General features: G+C 30.2%; 3 protein-coding genes across 3 annotated transcripts; 1 reads left to right on the top strand and 2 right to left on the bottom strand.

Moving 5' to 3' along the window:
* Positions 1–28: 28 nt before the first annotated feature.
* Positions 29–2789, bottom strand: LOC123266613 (T-cell immunomodulatory protein). The gene is made up of 2 exons (XM_044731306.1): positions 994–2789; positions 29–370 (listed from the first exon to the last, which is right to left on the bottom strand). Exons 1-2 carry the CDS (start codon positions 2503–2505, stop codon positions 107–109), a joined length of 1776 nt encoding a protein of 591 aa, XP_044587241.1. The 5' UTR covers positions 2506–2789; the 3' UTR covers positions 29–106.
* A 1636-nt stretch (positions 2790–4425) lies between these two features.
* On the top strand, positions 4426–5633 carry LOC123264769 (BRISC and BRCA1-A complex member 1-like). Its single transcript, XM_044728227.1, has one exon. It carries the CDS (start codon positions 4635–4637, stop codon positions 5553–5555), a length of 921 nt encoding a protein of 306 aa, XP_044584162.1. The 5' UTR covers positions 4426–4634; the 3' UTR covers positions 5556–5633.
* Positions 5634–6047: 414 nt separating this feature from the next.
* LOC123264761 (U11/U12 small nuclear ribonucleoprotein 48 kDa protein-like) lies at positions 6048–8717 on the bottom strand. Its single transcript, XM_044728216.1, has 5 exons — positions 8523–8717; positions 8287–8455; positions 8153–8215; positions 7712–7856; positions 6048–6780 (listed from the first exon to the last, which is right to left on the bottom strand). Exons 1-5 carry the CDS (start codon positions 8643–8645, stop codon positions 6093–6095), a joined length of 1188 nt encoding a protein of 395 aa, XP_044584151.1. The 5' UTR covers positions 8646–8717; the 3' UTR covers positions 6048–6092.
* Positions 8718–16353: the final 7636 nt, after the last annotated feature.

The raw sequence follows: 16353 nt of genomic DNA, 5'->3' as shown, positions 1-16353 counted from the left end.
AATTATTTATTTTACAATATAATATTTTAAAGTTATCATAGTAATAATAAATTATAAATTATAAAATAATTACAACAGTTAAAGGTAAAAAAAACAGCATCTCACTCTACATAGCATCAAAATGGAATCTGTGAGCTTCCTGCAGTCTTTCTATTTTGTCCTCTCGTCTTTCCTTCCAGTAGAGTGCTATTATTATCGCCGATATCAAACCGCAAGTACCTGTTAGTGCTGCGGCACTTAGCAATATTAATTTACTAGGTGTTACGAATAATTGGACTTTCCATTTGCTTGCTTCAGTTATTGGGTTCGGGATTACCACTATTTGCGAATTTGGGATTATTTGCTGCCACTCGCGGTACTTTCCTGCGACCTAGATCAAAACAATGTCAATAGATTAATCATCAATATTAAAAATAAATCGAGTTGCTAATTCCAAAAGGACGTATTAAAAATTTCTCTTGCAATTTTCAATGGCCTCATAAATATAAAAACTTACTAAAATATCAAAAAAATAAAATTTTTTTTCACGTACGTCTTTTTGGCTTTGAGAAAAAAAATTTTTACTTTCTAACTTTTCGCTTTAAAAATTACATAATTTTCAAATTTCGGGCTATGAAAATTAAAAATTCGAGAACTGATTAACTTTATTTAAATTAAAAAAAAAGAAGCTTTGATTAAATTTCGACGTTTTGGTATCCCAAGAGTTCGAAAATTTTCAATTCTCATAGCCAGAATTTCAAAATTTTCGATTTCATAATCAGGAAGTTAAAAAATAAATTTTTTTTTGATACACGCTCTTTTGATTTTTAAATTTATTTTTTTCCTAAAGCCAAAAGAGCGTAATAAAAAAATTTATTTTTCATTAACTTAGTAAATTTTTACAGTCCTAACATTATTAAGATCATTGGAGGAAAACAATTTTTATACCCTTTTTTAGCATTATTAACATAAAATAAATAAATCATAATAATAACAATAATTTTAAAAAATTACCCCAACAGTCAACTTTTCAATATAATTCGGCATACGACCAAGTCCAAAAGTAGTATAAGGTAAATTCAAAGAAAAGTGAGCGCTTTGAGGTAACTGCGCAGCAATAGCTCCCCGAGGATAACCTTCTTGAGTGGTAGTCTTATAAGCAATCGACGGTCCAGGTAAATTAGTACCATAAGTCCTCTTCTTCTTCCCGACAGACCCAGGAGAAATCGGATATTTACTATTGGTGAGTCCTGTAAGAACCATCACCTTAACAAAGTTTGCATCATAGTCCAGGCTGTTTTTAAAAGCCCGAGTGTGGTACTGCTCAGTAGCCTTGTCATATTCCACCAAGATAACATCCAGGATTCCATCTTGATAAAAGTCGTAGAACACTCCCATCACCGACTCGTTCTTGAAAGGGTTAAGCGCGTCCCAGTGGATTTCAAAAGTGCGATTGACTCCCTCGCAAATTTTGCATTCAACATTTTCCAACAGAAACGTTCTGGTCTGTTTACCCTTGTTGGTCTGAAACGTCGCCAGCAGATCGGGGTACCCGTCCATGTTGAAGTCTCCAGTGTGTAGAGTTATCGCATCAGTGTACATGACGTTCTTCCATTTGTCTGGCGGGACGAAACCCCAGAGTTCTTTTTTTGGATCTGCGAAGTTGATCTGCAGGTCGTGCCAGCCATCGCGGTACAACGCGATGGTCGAGTTCCGGCACTGGTAGTCGAAGCACAATGGTACCACCAAGTCCAACGAACCTTTCAGTTCGACATCTAGGTACAGAGACTGACCAACATGACCACCGGCGCTTACGACTCCAAAAGGCCACTCCACTCTTTTAGAGTACTTGAACCCTTCGGGAATCCCGTGCCAGATTTCGAAGGCTTCCTCCGTGGTGATCATCAAGTCTGGCAAGTAATCATCGTTTAAATCTAAAAATGAATTTGAATGTGGAGATTTAATTGGTACCAGTGGAAGGTCGTTGAATTTTTCCATCCGAACGACTTCGGGTTTAGTCCTGTTACGATTTACCCAAAACACCCGCTTGTCTTCTATGTTTGTCCCAAAAAGGTCAATGATCATGTCCTGGTTGTAGTCGATAGCCAAAGGCTGGCCTCGCATGCTGATCAACGGCTCAGTTTCGTTGGAGCAAGTGATCGTTCCAATCCCGCCCCAGATAATGTGGACATGGGTGAAGTCTGAACTAGGATCGTGAGTAGTTACCAGGACATCCATGAAGACGTCACCGTCGTAATCGCCGGGAACTATGCTGGTGATGCTGTTCTTGAAGGAACATGTCAAGTTTGATGGTCGAAGAATTGGCTCAATGTCATTCGCCAGCAGGATTTCTAAAGTCTTTGAGTCTTTTGTCAGCACGAATACGTCTGTCAGCTCGTCAGAGTTGAAATCTCCGAAGGCTGCTGGCACAAACTCGAGAAAGTTTCCGAATATTGACGAGGTTATGTCACTGGTACTTACGAAAGATATTGCTATCAGCAGCAATAATATTCTCTTGCCCTCCATTTCTTTGTGAAATCTACACAGATAAAGTTCAATTTAATAGGTTGATAAAAACACTTTTACATGGTGGAATTATTTTTAAGTATTAAGAATAGGTGCTGTAATTGTTGTTTCTCGCTTGAAAATAGCCAACATCTAGGTTTTTAGGAACGTCACACATTTAAGTGATATGAGATGATTAAATTACGAGTTATGAGTAATTTATACTTTGTTTTTTCTATTTATAAATTTATTATTGTCAATGACAGCTGATTACTTTTTTTGCTTGCTGTACTTACTATTGATATGATAATATGTAGAGCAATTCATGGGATGAAAGTAGGAAATTACTTACCGCGTCGTTGATCCGCCGGTGGATTTTTGACAGACTTCAATATTCAAATAGAAAAGAAAAAAATTAATTGAATCAATACGAAAAAATTGAAAGTGTTTACTGACATCATCTTGCTTGGTCTAAAAAGTCGTGGAAAATTATTAGAAAATAAACAAATTTAGGATTTTAATATCAATATAATAAATTTTACTAAATATATCAATCAACTGAAAATTTAAATAAGACATTAGAAAATTTTTTTTTAATTTTAGAGTAATTAAATTATTATAAATAAAAAATTTAATAAAAAAATTCCACTTGTGAAAATTAAAAAAATTATTAGTAGAAAGTTTTTAAAGCATTTTTTGTTGTAATTGACTTGTAAAAATTAAAAAAATTGACAGCTGTTCGCTAACTTCAGTATCATAATTTAAATTGTACACTGTGCGCGCGCTTCAATTTTAACCAATAGAAAATTCGGAGCACCATTTTCTTATTTTTCAACAACTTGATATATGTCAATAATTTAGTGACTAAATTTACTTCAGTTCAATTATAAATTTTATTTTATAAGATTTAAAAAGTCATGAATTCTTAAAGTTTTATTCGTTAAAATAAAAACTTTGAAAATTCTCAACTACGTCATTAATCTCCACTCATGCGCGAGGTGAACAAGATGGCGGCGCGAGCGGAATCTAGGCAGTTTCTTCTTAGCCGGTAGCCGCCACTCGTCTCTTCGGTAAAATGCGCGGGTTGATGAAGTCACAAGTCCATTTATTTCTTTAACTTTTTACAAAATTTATAGTTTAATGTTGAATTTAATGTTCAAGGAGTCAATATTTTCGTTAATAACAATTTAATAGCTTAATTTTCATCAATTAAAACTGCTGCGTATATTCTTATGAAATACCCCCGGGTTCACCATTACATAAGCCATTTTTTATTCGTTAGCTTAAGCTAATTAATTAGTAAGTTTAATTTTTTTTTTTTTTTAAATTAATCAATTTGTATAAAAATTAAAATTTTTACTGTCACTGTTATTCTAATTCTGAAAATTTTATTATTCATATATCTGCTGATTTTAGATGACATTAATATTAGCCGACGTTAAACAATTTTAGATTTTTTTTTATCAATTAAATTAAAACAAAAAAAAATATTTTTACAAAATTGCATGCACAATTCTTAAAACTTTCTACAAGTGAAATTTTTTCGATTAATTTTTTTAATAAAAAAAATTCTAAAAATTTTTAGATGTCGGCTAACTTTATTGTCATTGATTTTAATATCATTTCAAATAACCAGTTATCATTGTATTGATCGAAAAAAATAATTTTATTCCTAGTAAGTATAAATTTTTCAATTTCAAATCCGTAATAAAATAATATTTTTATTAATGATCCCAAAGTTAACAGACATCTGTTATTTTTTTTAAATTTTATAACAATTAAATAATTAGAAAAAAAAAATTCCAGATCTAGAAATTGAAAAAAAAAAAAAATTACAAGTGCAAACTTTTGAAAAATAATTATTTTTTATAAAAATAAAAAAAATTTTCAAATGTCTGGTGATTTCAGTGTCATTTTTATCAACCGTAATGAAAAAGCGTAATCAGTAGAATTATGGAGGGTATAGGTCCTCTACTTTCCGTAAGCAGAATGTAAGCGGCCTCTGGAACCTTTTCATAACCTTTAAATTCAAATCTCGCCTCAGTGAGAGCAGGTGGAAGTGAAAACAAAAGCAAGCAGTCAACAGTGTAAATAATAAAGAAATTCCCAGTTTCATAATCACATCAATCAATAAACAATTGAATAATATAATGTCAGTTAAGAATGAATTTGGTGACGAAGTGACGGTTATCGCCCAGAAGTTAGAATCATTTTCAACAAACTCTAACGACAGTCCCCTAGAAAATCGCTCGAGAAGCACCATGTCGATGAGTCCAATGAGTCCAATGGATCATCATTCAGAAGAGAAGCTCAAAGCAGACGTATCGAACGAGAAAAAAAAGTACCTGCTAGAGACGAAAATGCTGATTATCAACGTGCCAGAGAAAATTCTTTTCATCATCGATGCCACCCAGGAGAGCAAGATAACACCCTTTGAGTTAGAGTCGGGCAAAAAATTGTTGCCCTTGCCGTTGATAAGGAAAGCCGTCGAGATGTTTGTCCACACAAAGTCGACGATAAGTCGCAGCCACGAGTACGCGGTGATGTCCTTGAACGGTGACGTCCCGAAGTGGATCTGTAGCTTCACGAACAACATCAAGCAGGTGATAAACAGCCTGGGGAGTGTCATGCAGACTCAAACTTTGGACGAGGACCAGAATATCTGCGACTTGTCGGCCTGCTTCAAGATGGTCATGGACAACCTCGAGCTTGAAGAGTACCTGACCATCCCCAAGTTTGTCAACCGCGTGATCCTCATCTACGGCAGGTCCCAAACTGTCACCAGCATATCGGACAGTACTTACTTTGACTTGCTGGTTCGCCATCCTTACGTTTTTCTGGACGCGCTTTACGTTCACGAGTCCCCCACTGAAGACAATGAGTCCGAGAAAGTTTACGGTGAACTTCAGAGGCTGGATACCAAGAATAACTCTTTCATCCTGGAAGTTGGACGCAAAGCCGCTGAATTGTTTAGTTCTATGGCTATGTTAGTTGCTCACTCGCTTCAGAGACCTAACCAAAATGCAACTAATTATACGATTACTCTATCAGATAATTCTACTGATGTTTAGGCTAATTTATGATTTATCATGTTGAAAATAGAAGACCTGGTGATTTTTTTTTTTTTTTTTTTTTTTTGTAAATAAGTTGTATAAATTTTCACCTGTGGAAATTTTGTGCAGTTTTTTATCATTTATTTTCTTACGTTGGTTAACTGACAGTGGAAAAAAATTTTTTACTTATTTTTGACATAATTTATCAAAAAATAAATTTGCTAATTATGATGTTAAAAATAAAAGAAAATTTTTTTGATTTTTATCAACGATTATAAAAAATGTTTATTTGCACAGAAATATAAAAAACAACAAATGCAATTTTTTCTTATAATTTGTTGATTAAAAAAAAAATTGAAAAATCATCAGATATCTGCTAATTTCAATATTATTATTGTTATAAGTATTATTATCAGTTATTAAGCATATAAATAGAGTTAACAAATAATAAGCATTTATAATTAATTATAAACAAAAAATCGATAAATTTATTTAAAATAAATCAATAACTAATTTTAAATATATACAAATGGCATTTATTTATTTGTAACTTCATCAATGTCTTCTGTGTGATTTTTCATCATATTTATATTTATCATCATCATCACCATCATAATAATTTTTATGTTTTTCATCATCATATTTATATTTTTTATAAGATTTATGATCCGAATCTCGGTCACGCGACCTGTGTCTTTCGCGCTTCTCATGCTTGGAATATTTATCACTTCTATGTGGATGGTTAAGTTCATCTGAATGGTGCCGGTGTCGATGTCTATCCTCTCTCTTGTGATACTTCGAATGAGAGTCATAATCTATGTGACGCGATCCACTTCTTCCATTATCTGTGTCTGTCTTTATGTCGCGCCTGGAGTTGGAGTACTTGTGACGACCATCATCCCGATATCTGGAAGTTTCCCTGCTGGAGTCAGAACGATGGGATCTATGTCTATCAAAATCATCTCGTCTCCGTTCTCTGTGACTCTCTTTTATCCTAAGTTTATCGGTGTCTACTCGCTCTACTTTAACATCTTTCGCTTTAACTTCAGCCGCTCCATTGTGATTCTTCTCAGCGATGTACTCTGTCAGCATTTCCATCTGCTGGTTGATAACTTCTCTTAATATTTCTGTCTGGGATTTTTTATTCGTATGAACTCCTCGGTGTTTAGCTCGACGTCGTTTCAAATCTCTTTCATGGGCAAGTAGCTCCAAGTACGATATTCTTTTTTCTTCAGTTTTTTTCCTGTAAAATTAATTTATTATTAATACTATAATGGTTCAAATTAGATCATTTAAAAATATTTTTAATTTATACTGTTTGAATTGAAAAAATTTTGATTTTTATTCATTTGTATTGTTATACTTTAAATTTTGTTTAATTAAAAATTTTTACATGTTTTAGTTCATTGAAACAATTTTTCTTTAATTATAAAGAATAAGTTGTAATGAGTTGGAAAAAAACTAAATATTAGAAAAAAATAATTGATTTATTTCTAATGTTTTACGACTCTTTAAAATAGATTATAAATTTTTTATTTGAATTTCAAATAATTTTTTCAATAAAAATATTTTAATATTTTACAAATAATTCTAATAAGTATTTTTTTTTTTTATTAGCAACGGTTTATAGTTTAGGGTTGAAGACACAGAAAAATTATTTGTTTTTATCTGACCCTGATACGCAAAAAAATAATATTACTTTCCTGGATTTTTAATAATTCTATTTTACATCAAAAAATTTTTTGAAAAAAAAAAAAATACTACTAATAGTAAACGATTGACAATAATTTGGATTATTAAATTTTATAAATCATTAACAGTGATAAATTACTTAAAAAATTTGCAAATTAGATTATTCAAAATAATTTTATGTTTAAATTATAATTTTTTGCGGGCTGATATAATTTAAATATTCATATTTTTCCAATTCAAAATATAAAACTTTTATGAAATTATAATTAAAATAGTTTTGAAGTTTACCGAATTTAAAATAAATTAAAATATTTTATCAAATAATTATTATCTAAGTATACTGATTTCGAGATTAAAAATTTTCATAATTATATTTTAAAAAACTTTTTTTTTTTTAATCTCCAAAATTATTTTTTGTTAGCTACTTTCATTTGACAATAAATAATAATTAAAAACTAATAATAAATAAAAAATATTCTTACGGTTTATTCAGGTCAGCAATATCTTCTCCAATGTCTGGTTGGACAGTATTCGCCAGATAATATTCATAAAGCACTCTTCGTTCATCAGGAGTGAAATCAGCGATAATCCTGTCAGAAGTGCGGGGTATTAATCGATCTCCCGCACCTGTTGTAAGTGTTAAGAAATAATAATTACTAATTAATTAATTAAAAATAAAAATTATTAGCTATCAAACTATGCATGAATTAATAATTAATGATCCAACAATTCAGTTATTAATTAACAAACAAAACTAGATTTATCAAGTATCAAAAAGATACTTTCTTAAAAAGGATATGAAAAAGGATATTGCGAGTCCAGTTCAAGTTAAAAAATTCATAGAAAACTCTGAAAACAATTAACGTATAGTTTAACTATATATTGCGGTGTAATTTAAATAAAAATATTGATTTTTTGCTGACCTACTGCTAACGAAGGATTATTCAGTTTCGCTGACTTAAGAATTTCATCCTGCAAGTTTTCGGCTGAAAAAATTAAGTAAAATTATAATTTTACACATTTTTAATGTAATTAAAAATTTTTAATAATTAATTACTTATTTGTATGCAAAAAGGAGAATTTTCTGGTAGAGTTGGCCAAGATAAAGGCAAATCTGTCTCTGCATAACCTTCTGCTTTCCATTGACATTTTTCCAAGTGATTTTTTAACGTCTTCTCCGATAGATGATGCGCGTTGTCGAAAGGACAAGTAATTGGCGGCGTAAACTATAAAATAAATAAATAAATTAATTAATTAATTATTTATAAGATAGTTCTTAATAAATAGTCTTACATTGCTTAAACTGTCCACGCTCCATCCCAAAAAAGATGTGACCTCGTTTAATTTTTTGTCTACATCTTCGGCGAATAATTTTAAATCTTCTAATTGTTTGTTACGATCAGGTAGACCATCCATATTTAATTAAATTTATCTAATTAGCAGCTTTTATTTGAAATCAACACTAATTTATTAGTAAACAAAAACAAACTCGTGTTTTATTATCAGGAGAGTTTGATTTTTAAGTTAAGGCCGCCCTCTATGGAAGGTACATGAAAGTAATTGTCCGATTGTCGGTAATGTCAATAAGTAAATATGGAATGTTATTAGGGGTGGATGAAAAGAGACCGAAGACTGGTCGCTTTGAATTCTAGTTGCACCCTTTAATTTAGGGTTGAACTACCAGCTTTCGATAGGTTGAATTTGCACTTTGACAATTGAATAGTTTTGATACAGAAGCTTGTATAAAGTACGGAAAAACAATGAAAATTGTAAAAATTGTTTTATACCTAGAACTTTTTATCAATTAAGAAATTAAATTTTTTTATTACTTGATTTCGTTTTTCTATTGATTAATTAATTTTTTAGAGGTCTTTGACTTTTTGTATGATAAGTTATTGAAATAAAAGCTAAACAATTTAATTAGAAATAAGATTTTATTGAAATTGAATTTATTGGGAATATATTTTTACCATTTAAATATAATTACCCTTGTTTTTTGATAGAGAAATTAAATTAAGCTAATTACTTACAAATATAAAAAATAAATTGATTTTGAATAAATTATTGCTTATAATTAGAAAAAATAATTGAAGAACTAAAAAGAGTATTCAAAATTTGAAGATAAATAATTTTATTTTCACGATTTTTAATTTCTTTAGAGCAATTTTGTCTTTTTAAAATTTTTTTGTTAGTGTTTTTTTTTCACATATGTGAACGACAATAAATAAAATTATTTCACTTATACTTTAACCCTATTAAAATTAGTTGAAGAAATATAAACTTTTATAATTTTTTACAAATTCAACTTCACGTCAAGTTCTATTGATACCATCACAAAAATCAATTTCCTATTTTGAAGCGAACCTTAAAAGAATTTGTCTTTCATTGTAAAAGTAAATTATAAACAAGAAAATAATTAGTTAGCTTGTAAAAAATTATTGACTATTTAATAATTTACTGATCATGGAAAAAATACTTCTTATTAAAAGTAAATAAAGTTCGCATATATTTCTCTTAGCGAAATAATGTAAATAAAAAGTAACAGCATAAAATTTTCACGGTGTAACTTACGATAATTACTAATTAAAGTGTTAAGTACAGTAAAAATATATGCAAGTTTGAACGCTATGAGAAGCTAATATCAGGATAAACTAGTTGTCGTTAAATAACACGATCATGGCAAATGCCAGTAGGTTTAGAGCAATGTGCTTGCCGTTTATTGCTTTAAATGGCTTGACTTTCGGTACGATTTACTAGTTTTCTTCCGTTTACCGTCAAGATTTCAGTCCGTTCTCAATGCGCCCGACTATTTATAAATATATGTTTCTATATATATATATCTATACCTTGTACTGTACTGGCAGGAACATAACATTCTACGATTATGCTATAGCGTGGACGTGAATTTACTGGCATTGTAGTGCTTTTAGATTTTAAATTCGATCTTGGAAAATACTATAAACAGCCCTTATAGGTTGACATTAATATGACTCAAGATAAATGATATAATAAAATGACGAGAAAAATATAAAAAAAATACTATATATACCGACTAAACTTTTTTATTTTGCTCTTTATTTTATACTAATTTTCTGCAATTAGTTTGATCATTATTTTCGGCTGCATGGTATTTATTTGACTGGTTATTTCTTGAAAAGTTTTTATTATATTTCATTTTTCTTCGAACCGAATGAATACATTTAATCGAGTAACAATTCAAAAGATTCGGACTTTTCCTCTGGAAACCATAATATATGAAATTTTAATTTTAATAATGCATTTTTAATTATAAAATTAATTTCCAAAAATTACGAGTCAGATATTTAAGGCAGAAATAAAATGATTTGATTTAAAAATTGGCAATCTGAAAAATGATGTACATCGATGGCACATTAAAAAGCGCGCGTAATTTAAATACAAACGCTAGTTTTGCTTTATAATATTGATTTCGCTTAGGTAATTAACAATCCTGTTATTTTTTTAGATATCACAAAAGAATAAATATTTTTAATGATAATAAATGTTCTTTAGTGGATAGAAAAAATTTTTTTTTTAAATATTAAACAATAAAAATAATTTTTTGGTTTTTAAATGAACGTCATTTGAGGCTGTTTAAATAATTAATTAAGTGACATCATTTACCTTTTTTTTTTTAATTATGATTTAATATTATGATGATAATAAAAACGCTAATAATAATGACAAACCGCCATTTAGAAGAGTAGGTAGGTAGAGTAGTTCATATCCATATGGAGTATATTTAGAGTAGTTTTGAGAAGAGAAACGGAAAACGGGTTTCGGGTGCAAAACAAAGACACCCCCATCACAAACAGGCATGATGGACGCTTCCACCAACGACCCTACAGAGTCTCGTACATCACTTTTATTACAGCTATCCTCATTTTCATATTTCATATTTACATTTCTAGACCGTCGTAAATCAGACAATTTATGGGTAATTAGGCCTTTGTGCGAATCCGCTGGGGAAAGGGTACCCGGCTTATCGAACGTTAGAGCTCGAGCTCTTCAAAAGGGGTTTCATACTCTTATTCCCTCACCCCTTTCCTCACCCGGACCACATATTACGCACTCTACACTCCTACATACGTCCGCTCACTTTACCCTTTTGATTTGCTGGTTGAGGATGAGGGAAACGCCAAACTCTGGGTATGCTATTTTCACTACCTTTTTTTAATCTCGTACACTTGTGATTTATCGGTGGATGAAATATAATAACTAGGGGCACTCGGAATATTATTTTTTCAAATTACAAAAAATCAATACCCAATTTGTCGATTAATTTTATCGATGAAAAAAATTTTGTCAACAGGGTTGAAATTTTTTGAGAAGTGATTTGTCATTTCAACTCTAGTGAAAATTATACACTCTTAAATCACAATAATTACTATCAAAATTTTTCACTATATTGACCGTGTACAATTTTTTGGCTCCATTTTCTACGAAAAATTTTCCACTGTAACAAAAAAAGTCAACCAAAGTCCACGAGTTAATTAAATATAAAAGTAAATTGCGTTGAATTATTTTTATCGCATACAAAATATAAAATATGAAGTAGGAAAAACGTGGGCAGTGTGAAATGTAAAACAAAATCATCAGTAATCTCTTTATTTCGAATATAAGTAATTAAATTATTGTTTATTGAATAATAAAATTTTATTCAGTGTCATATAAATATAAATATTTAAATATAATAACGCTAAAGCAGGGCAGCGGACAAAAAGGCTGGGGAGAGTGAAGTGACGATAAAAATTACTTTTGAGAGGCAATAAAAATTTATTATGAGGTCTCTATATATTTAGCCGTAACTCTTTTCAACAAGTCGTAACAAAGTGAGTTTACAAGTTGCTCAGGGTGTTACTGTCTCTCGTTAAAGACACTGCGTTATTAATATTAATATTAAACGATGCGTTTTAATGATGTACACAGGTGCGGATGTTTCGTCGCTTGCCTCACTTTACACACTTATAGCTTATTGCTCGGTAAAACGACTTCCAAGTATCAGTTAATGACAGCTTATTATAAAATTTTCCACTTACTTTCAACACATTGACCAATGAAATATTAATTTTATGTGTACCTCTTTATTTAGAACTTCCCGGTTCGGCAGATGAGAACATAGTGTGTTGTGTCGCATCAGAATTGATCTTGATTCTGATTACACAGAAAAAAAGGTTCACTTGAGCCAAGAAAATATTTTTCTTCCGAATTATTTTCTTGAGCGAAAAAAAAATTTTTTTTCTCAGCTGAAGTAGGTGGCGCTGCTTCCCTAAAGTATCCAAAAATCTTGGTCAATTATAAAAATTTATTGTATCAAGTATTTATGATAATTTGAATTAAGAAAAAATTACTTCCACCAAGAATAAAATTGAAAGAAAAATTTTTACTTCGGCCAACACAACTTTGATCTTCCTTCAGGCACCCGAAAATTTTCTTGAGCCAAGAATTTTGTTCTCCAGTCAAGAAATTTTTCTTTCTGTGTATTGATCAGAGACGTGTCTTTGATTAATTAATTCAGACGTATTCCAACTAAATGAGGTGTCAAGACGGTGTTGCAGAGACGATAAATAACCGCGTAATGTGCGTATATTTACTTTAATGCCCACCTGTTGCAGTAACCTAGTTTCTTACGCTCACCTACCGTAAACTCTTAAACTTTTTCGAGGAATCCCCACGCCGCTGATACTCGCGATTCTTCTACTCCATGCGGTAAATTCTTTGTCAAGTAGTCATCCACTGCTTTATGAATTAATAAGTTGTTTTTTAATTATTGTCTGTTATGAGAAAATGAATTTTCTGTGTCGTTTCTGAATTAAACTTCACAGAAAGAAAGGTTTACTTGAACCGTGAAAATTTTTTTCGAGCTCGAAGAAATTTTACTGAGACAAAAAAATTTGCTCGACTTAATAAAACTTCACTTCAGTCAAAAGAATTTTCTTTGTTTTGAATATTTTCTTGAGTCAAGAAAATCAGTCCTCTGATGAACAAATTTTTTTTTTAATACAATGATTAAATTTTATTGTTTTTATTACTTACATTCATCCTAAAGATAAAAAGATCGAATTAGTAAAAAATAATTTTTGCAGAAGCCCAATTGCCTAAACGAAGGATCTCTTATAATTTTTTCATCCTCGATTTTTAATCAAAAAATAAACCTTAATCTTTTGAAATAAATTTTTTGATTCCCAAAAACATTTTCTTGTTTATGGATTTAAATTCTCACAAAAAATACCTCTTAAAACTTTTTCGTAGGGTAGGGCGGGGCTAGTTGATCGTAGGGGCAAGTTGTGCAATCGAAATATCTCGAAAACTAAGCAACTTACAACAAAAATGTAAATGGTGAAAAGAAAGAGTTACGAGAGGAGAACACATCGCGCAAAAGTCAACTGCCGTCCGATGTTTAGACTAACTGACAAAACGTTTTTTTTTTTTGCGTCAAAAAAAAAACAGGTCTTTAGAATTTTTCTCCTACACTCGCTTAAAAATGCTATTTCGTGATCACGAAAGTATTCAAAGATAACTTAATGTTTGCCCTTTCGATTATGTATGATTGTTTATTTTTAATTCTTATCATTCTTTTATAACCTAACTTTTATTTTGTTGTTTCAATTGGGACTAGTTGAGCAAGGCGCTGACTGCGTGTTAAACCAGCCCTACTAGATTTTCAATATTGAAAAATGAAATTTTTTTTCACTAAATTAATAATTATCAATTGATTTGTACATGTGTGAAAGTGACGTCATCCCCCTTCCACCACATTGGAGGTCCACCCTCTAGTCTCAAGGACCGATAGTGAGGGATGAGAGTACAGGCGGGTCTTGTACTTACCCCCACCCTTGAGGTAACTCTAGGACCCCAGCAACGAGGGAGGATGGTGACACTTCCGAAAGGATCCCCAATTCGTACACTTCGGTTATCGTCATTCTATTGTTCCGTATATTATTGTAACCCTTGAGTCATAGTCATCTGTATAATCTCATTATTGTTAATAAACGTCTCTTAACCGAATAACGCGTTCCTTACATGTGATGATTTAATACAATGTGTAAAAATTAAAATAACTCATATTGATATTATATTAATAAATATATAACATAATTATAATTAATATTGTTATGTTTATAATTATTATTATAATCACTATTATACGTATGTAGAATTATAATAAATTAAATATTTGCTTGTTAATTACAAATTTATTTTGTTTTCATATCATTCTATACAGTCATTTCGTCTATTTTATCCATTGCACAACTAGCCTCATACCCATGCTCAAGTAGCCTCACTAGTGGGGCACGTTGAGCAATTTGGAGCGCTCGCGTATTTCCGGGAATAACTTGAAAATCTGGACTCGGATCGTTTTTGTGTCGCTAGACCTTTTGAAGAAGACTAAATTACGAACCTAACAGTATATGACTTGATTAAATCCGATACATCGTCTTAAAGTTATAGAAGGTCGAACCAAAAAATGATCAACTAGCCCCGCCTTATCCTATTTCCAATATTTAACTTAAAAATTTTCTTCAAAAATTTTTGTCATAAAAAATATTCAAAAAAAATTATATTTATACAAATATCCTTAATTATATGTTAATAAAAAATCAGCAGACATCTGAAAATTTTTTAGTTTTCTTTAACAATTAAATTCGTAATACAAAAAAAATTGTACACAACTAAATCTACTATATAAATTAAACGAGACTTTTTATTTGTCATTAGGCATTTGCACTATCAACATTACAACTTTAAGTTTTGAGGATTCAAAATAATTCAAAGCATAGATAGTTTGATCCTTGACTGCTTGTAGTTAAAAAAATGGGTGGATTTCATCAGAAATATCGAAAAATTTCGAACTTTTTGCTAAAAAATACAAGGTCTAAATGCATAAATCATTTTTACTTTGCTATAAAAGTATACTTTTTTTTTCGTATACATCAACTTAAGCGGTTTACTGAGATATTATTTATGTTATACTGAAAATTAAAGAAATTATTTTTTTTTATTTATTCACTTTACTGACTTAAAAATACAATTTTTGTAGAAATTAAATAGAAAATTGAAACATTAAAAAAAAAACTTTACTGAAAAATATAAAAAAATTGAAAGAATCAAAAATAAAAAACCAAAAACTATCCGATTGATTTGGAATCCTCCTTATACTAGCAAAAAAATTTTTTCTAGAAAATTAAAATTTTTTTGAAATGCAAAATTTTTTTTAAATTTTCGGTAATTATTTACAAGTAGGGTCAACCTCATATTGGGCCATAACTAGGCGAAAAATTACATGTTCGATTTTTTTTTATTCAGCTTGTTTTTACGGCGCATTTATGATAAAAAAATGTCGTGAAAGAAAAAAAAAAGGTTTCGATAACTTTTTTGCCTTTAAAATTTAGAAAAAATTTTGGCTTTCATGTTTTTGGATAAAATTTCTATTTTATCTTTTTTCGATGTTTTTGAATTTTTTTTAAGTACATAAAAAAACGAACAATTTAAAAAACAATTGTTTAATTGAATTTTTACATATTGATAATAAAAATTTTTTTCAATTTTTCTGATAGTTTTTCATTTTTACACTAGGTATTCCCACTTTGGTCTCATATGAATCCCAACTAGAAAGAAACTCCTAAAAATTTTGTTATTTTACATTGGGCATTCCCACTTTGGCCCTTCATGAATCCCAACTAGAAAAAATGTGCAAAAAATTTTTTATTTTCATGTTGGGTATTCCCATTTAGATTCCACATGAATTCCAACTAGAGAAAAACTTATAAAAAATTTTTAATTTCACATTGGGCATTCCCACTTTGGTTCCACATGAATCCCAACTAGAGAAAAGTGCAAAAAATTTTTTATTTTCACGTTGGGTATTCCCATTTAGATTCCACATAAATCCTAATTAGAAAAAAACTTCTAAAAATTTTTTAACTTCACATTGGGCATTCCCACTTTGGTCTCACATGAATCCCAACTGGAAAAAAGTGCCAAAAATTTTTTATTTTCACGTTGGGTATTCCCATCTAGATCCCATATGAATCCCAACTAGAGAAATTGAGAATAATTTATTTCATTTTCAATTGGGATTTCCCTATTGGGCATGCTCCATTGA

This window comes from Cotesia glomerata, linkage group LG1 (assembly GCF_020080835.1).
Source record: "Cotesia glomerata isolate CgM1 linkage group LG1, MPM_Cglom_v2.3, whole genome shotgun sequence".
Classification (NCBI taxonomy): domain Eukaryota; kingdom Metazoa; phylum Arthropoda; class Insecta; order Hymenoptera; family Braconidae; genus Cotesia; species Cotesia glomerata.
This window is presented reverse-complemented; position numbering and strand designations above follow the sequence as displayed.

Bases quoted from the DNA above. Each gene is read 5' to 3' on its own strand.
- LOC123266613 (XM_044731306.1), bottom strand. From the start codon at position 2,505: ATGGAGGGCAAGAGAATATTATTGCTGCTGATAGCAATATCTTTCGTA. The intron at 371-993 runs GTAATTTTTTAA...GTTTTGATCTAG, and splicing joins TTGAAAAGTTGACTGTTGGG to GTCGCAGGAAAGTACCGCGA.
- LOC123264769 (XM_044728227.1), top strand. From the start codon at position 4,635: ATGTCAGTTAAGAATGAATTTGGTGACGAAGTGACGGTTATCGCCCAG.
- LOC123264761 (XM_044728216.1), bottom strand. From the start codon at position 8,645: ATGGATGGTCTACCTGATCGTAACAAACAATTAGAAGATTTAAAATTA. The intron at 8,216-8,286 runs GTAATTAATTAT...TAATTTTTTCAG, and splicing joins TCCTTTTTGCATACAAATAA to CCGAAAACTTGCAGGATGAA. The intron at 6,781-7,711 runs GTAAGAATATTT...TTAATTTTACAG, and splicing joins ATTGCTGACCTGAATAAACC to GAAAAAAACTGAAGAAAAAA.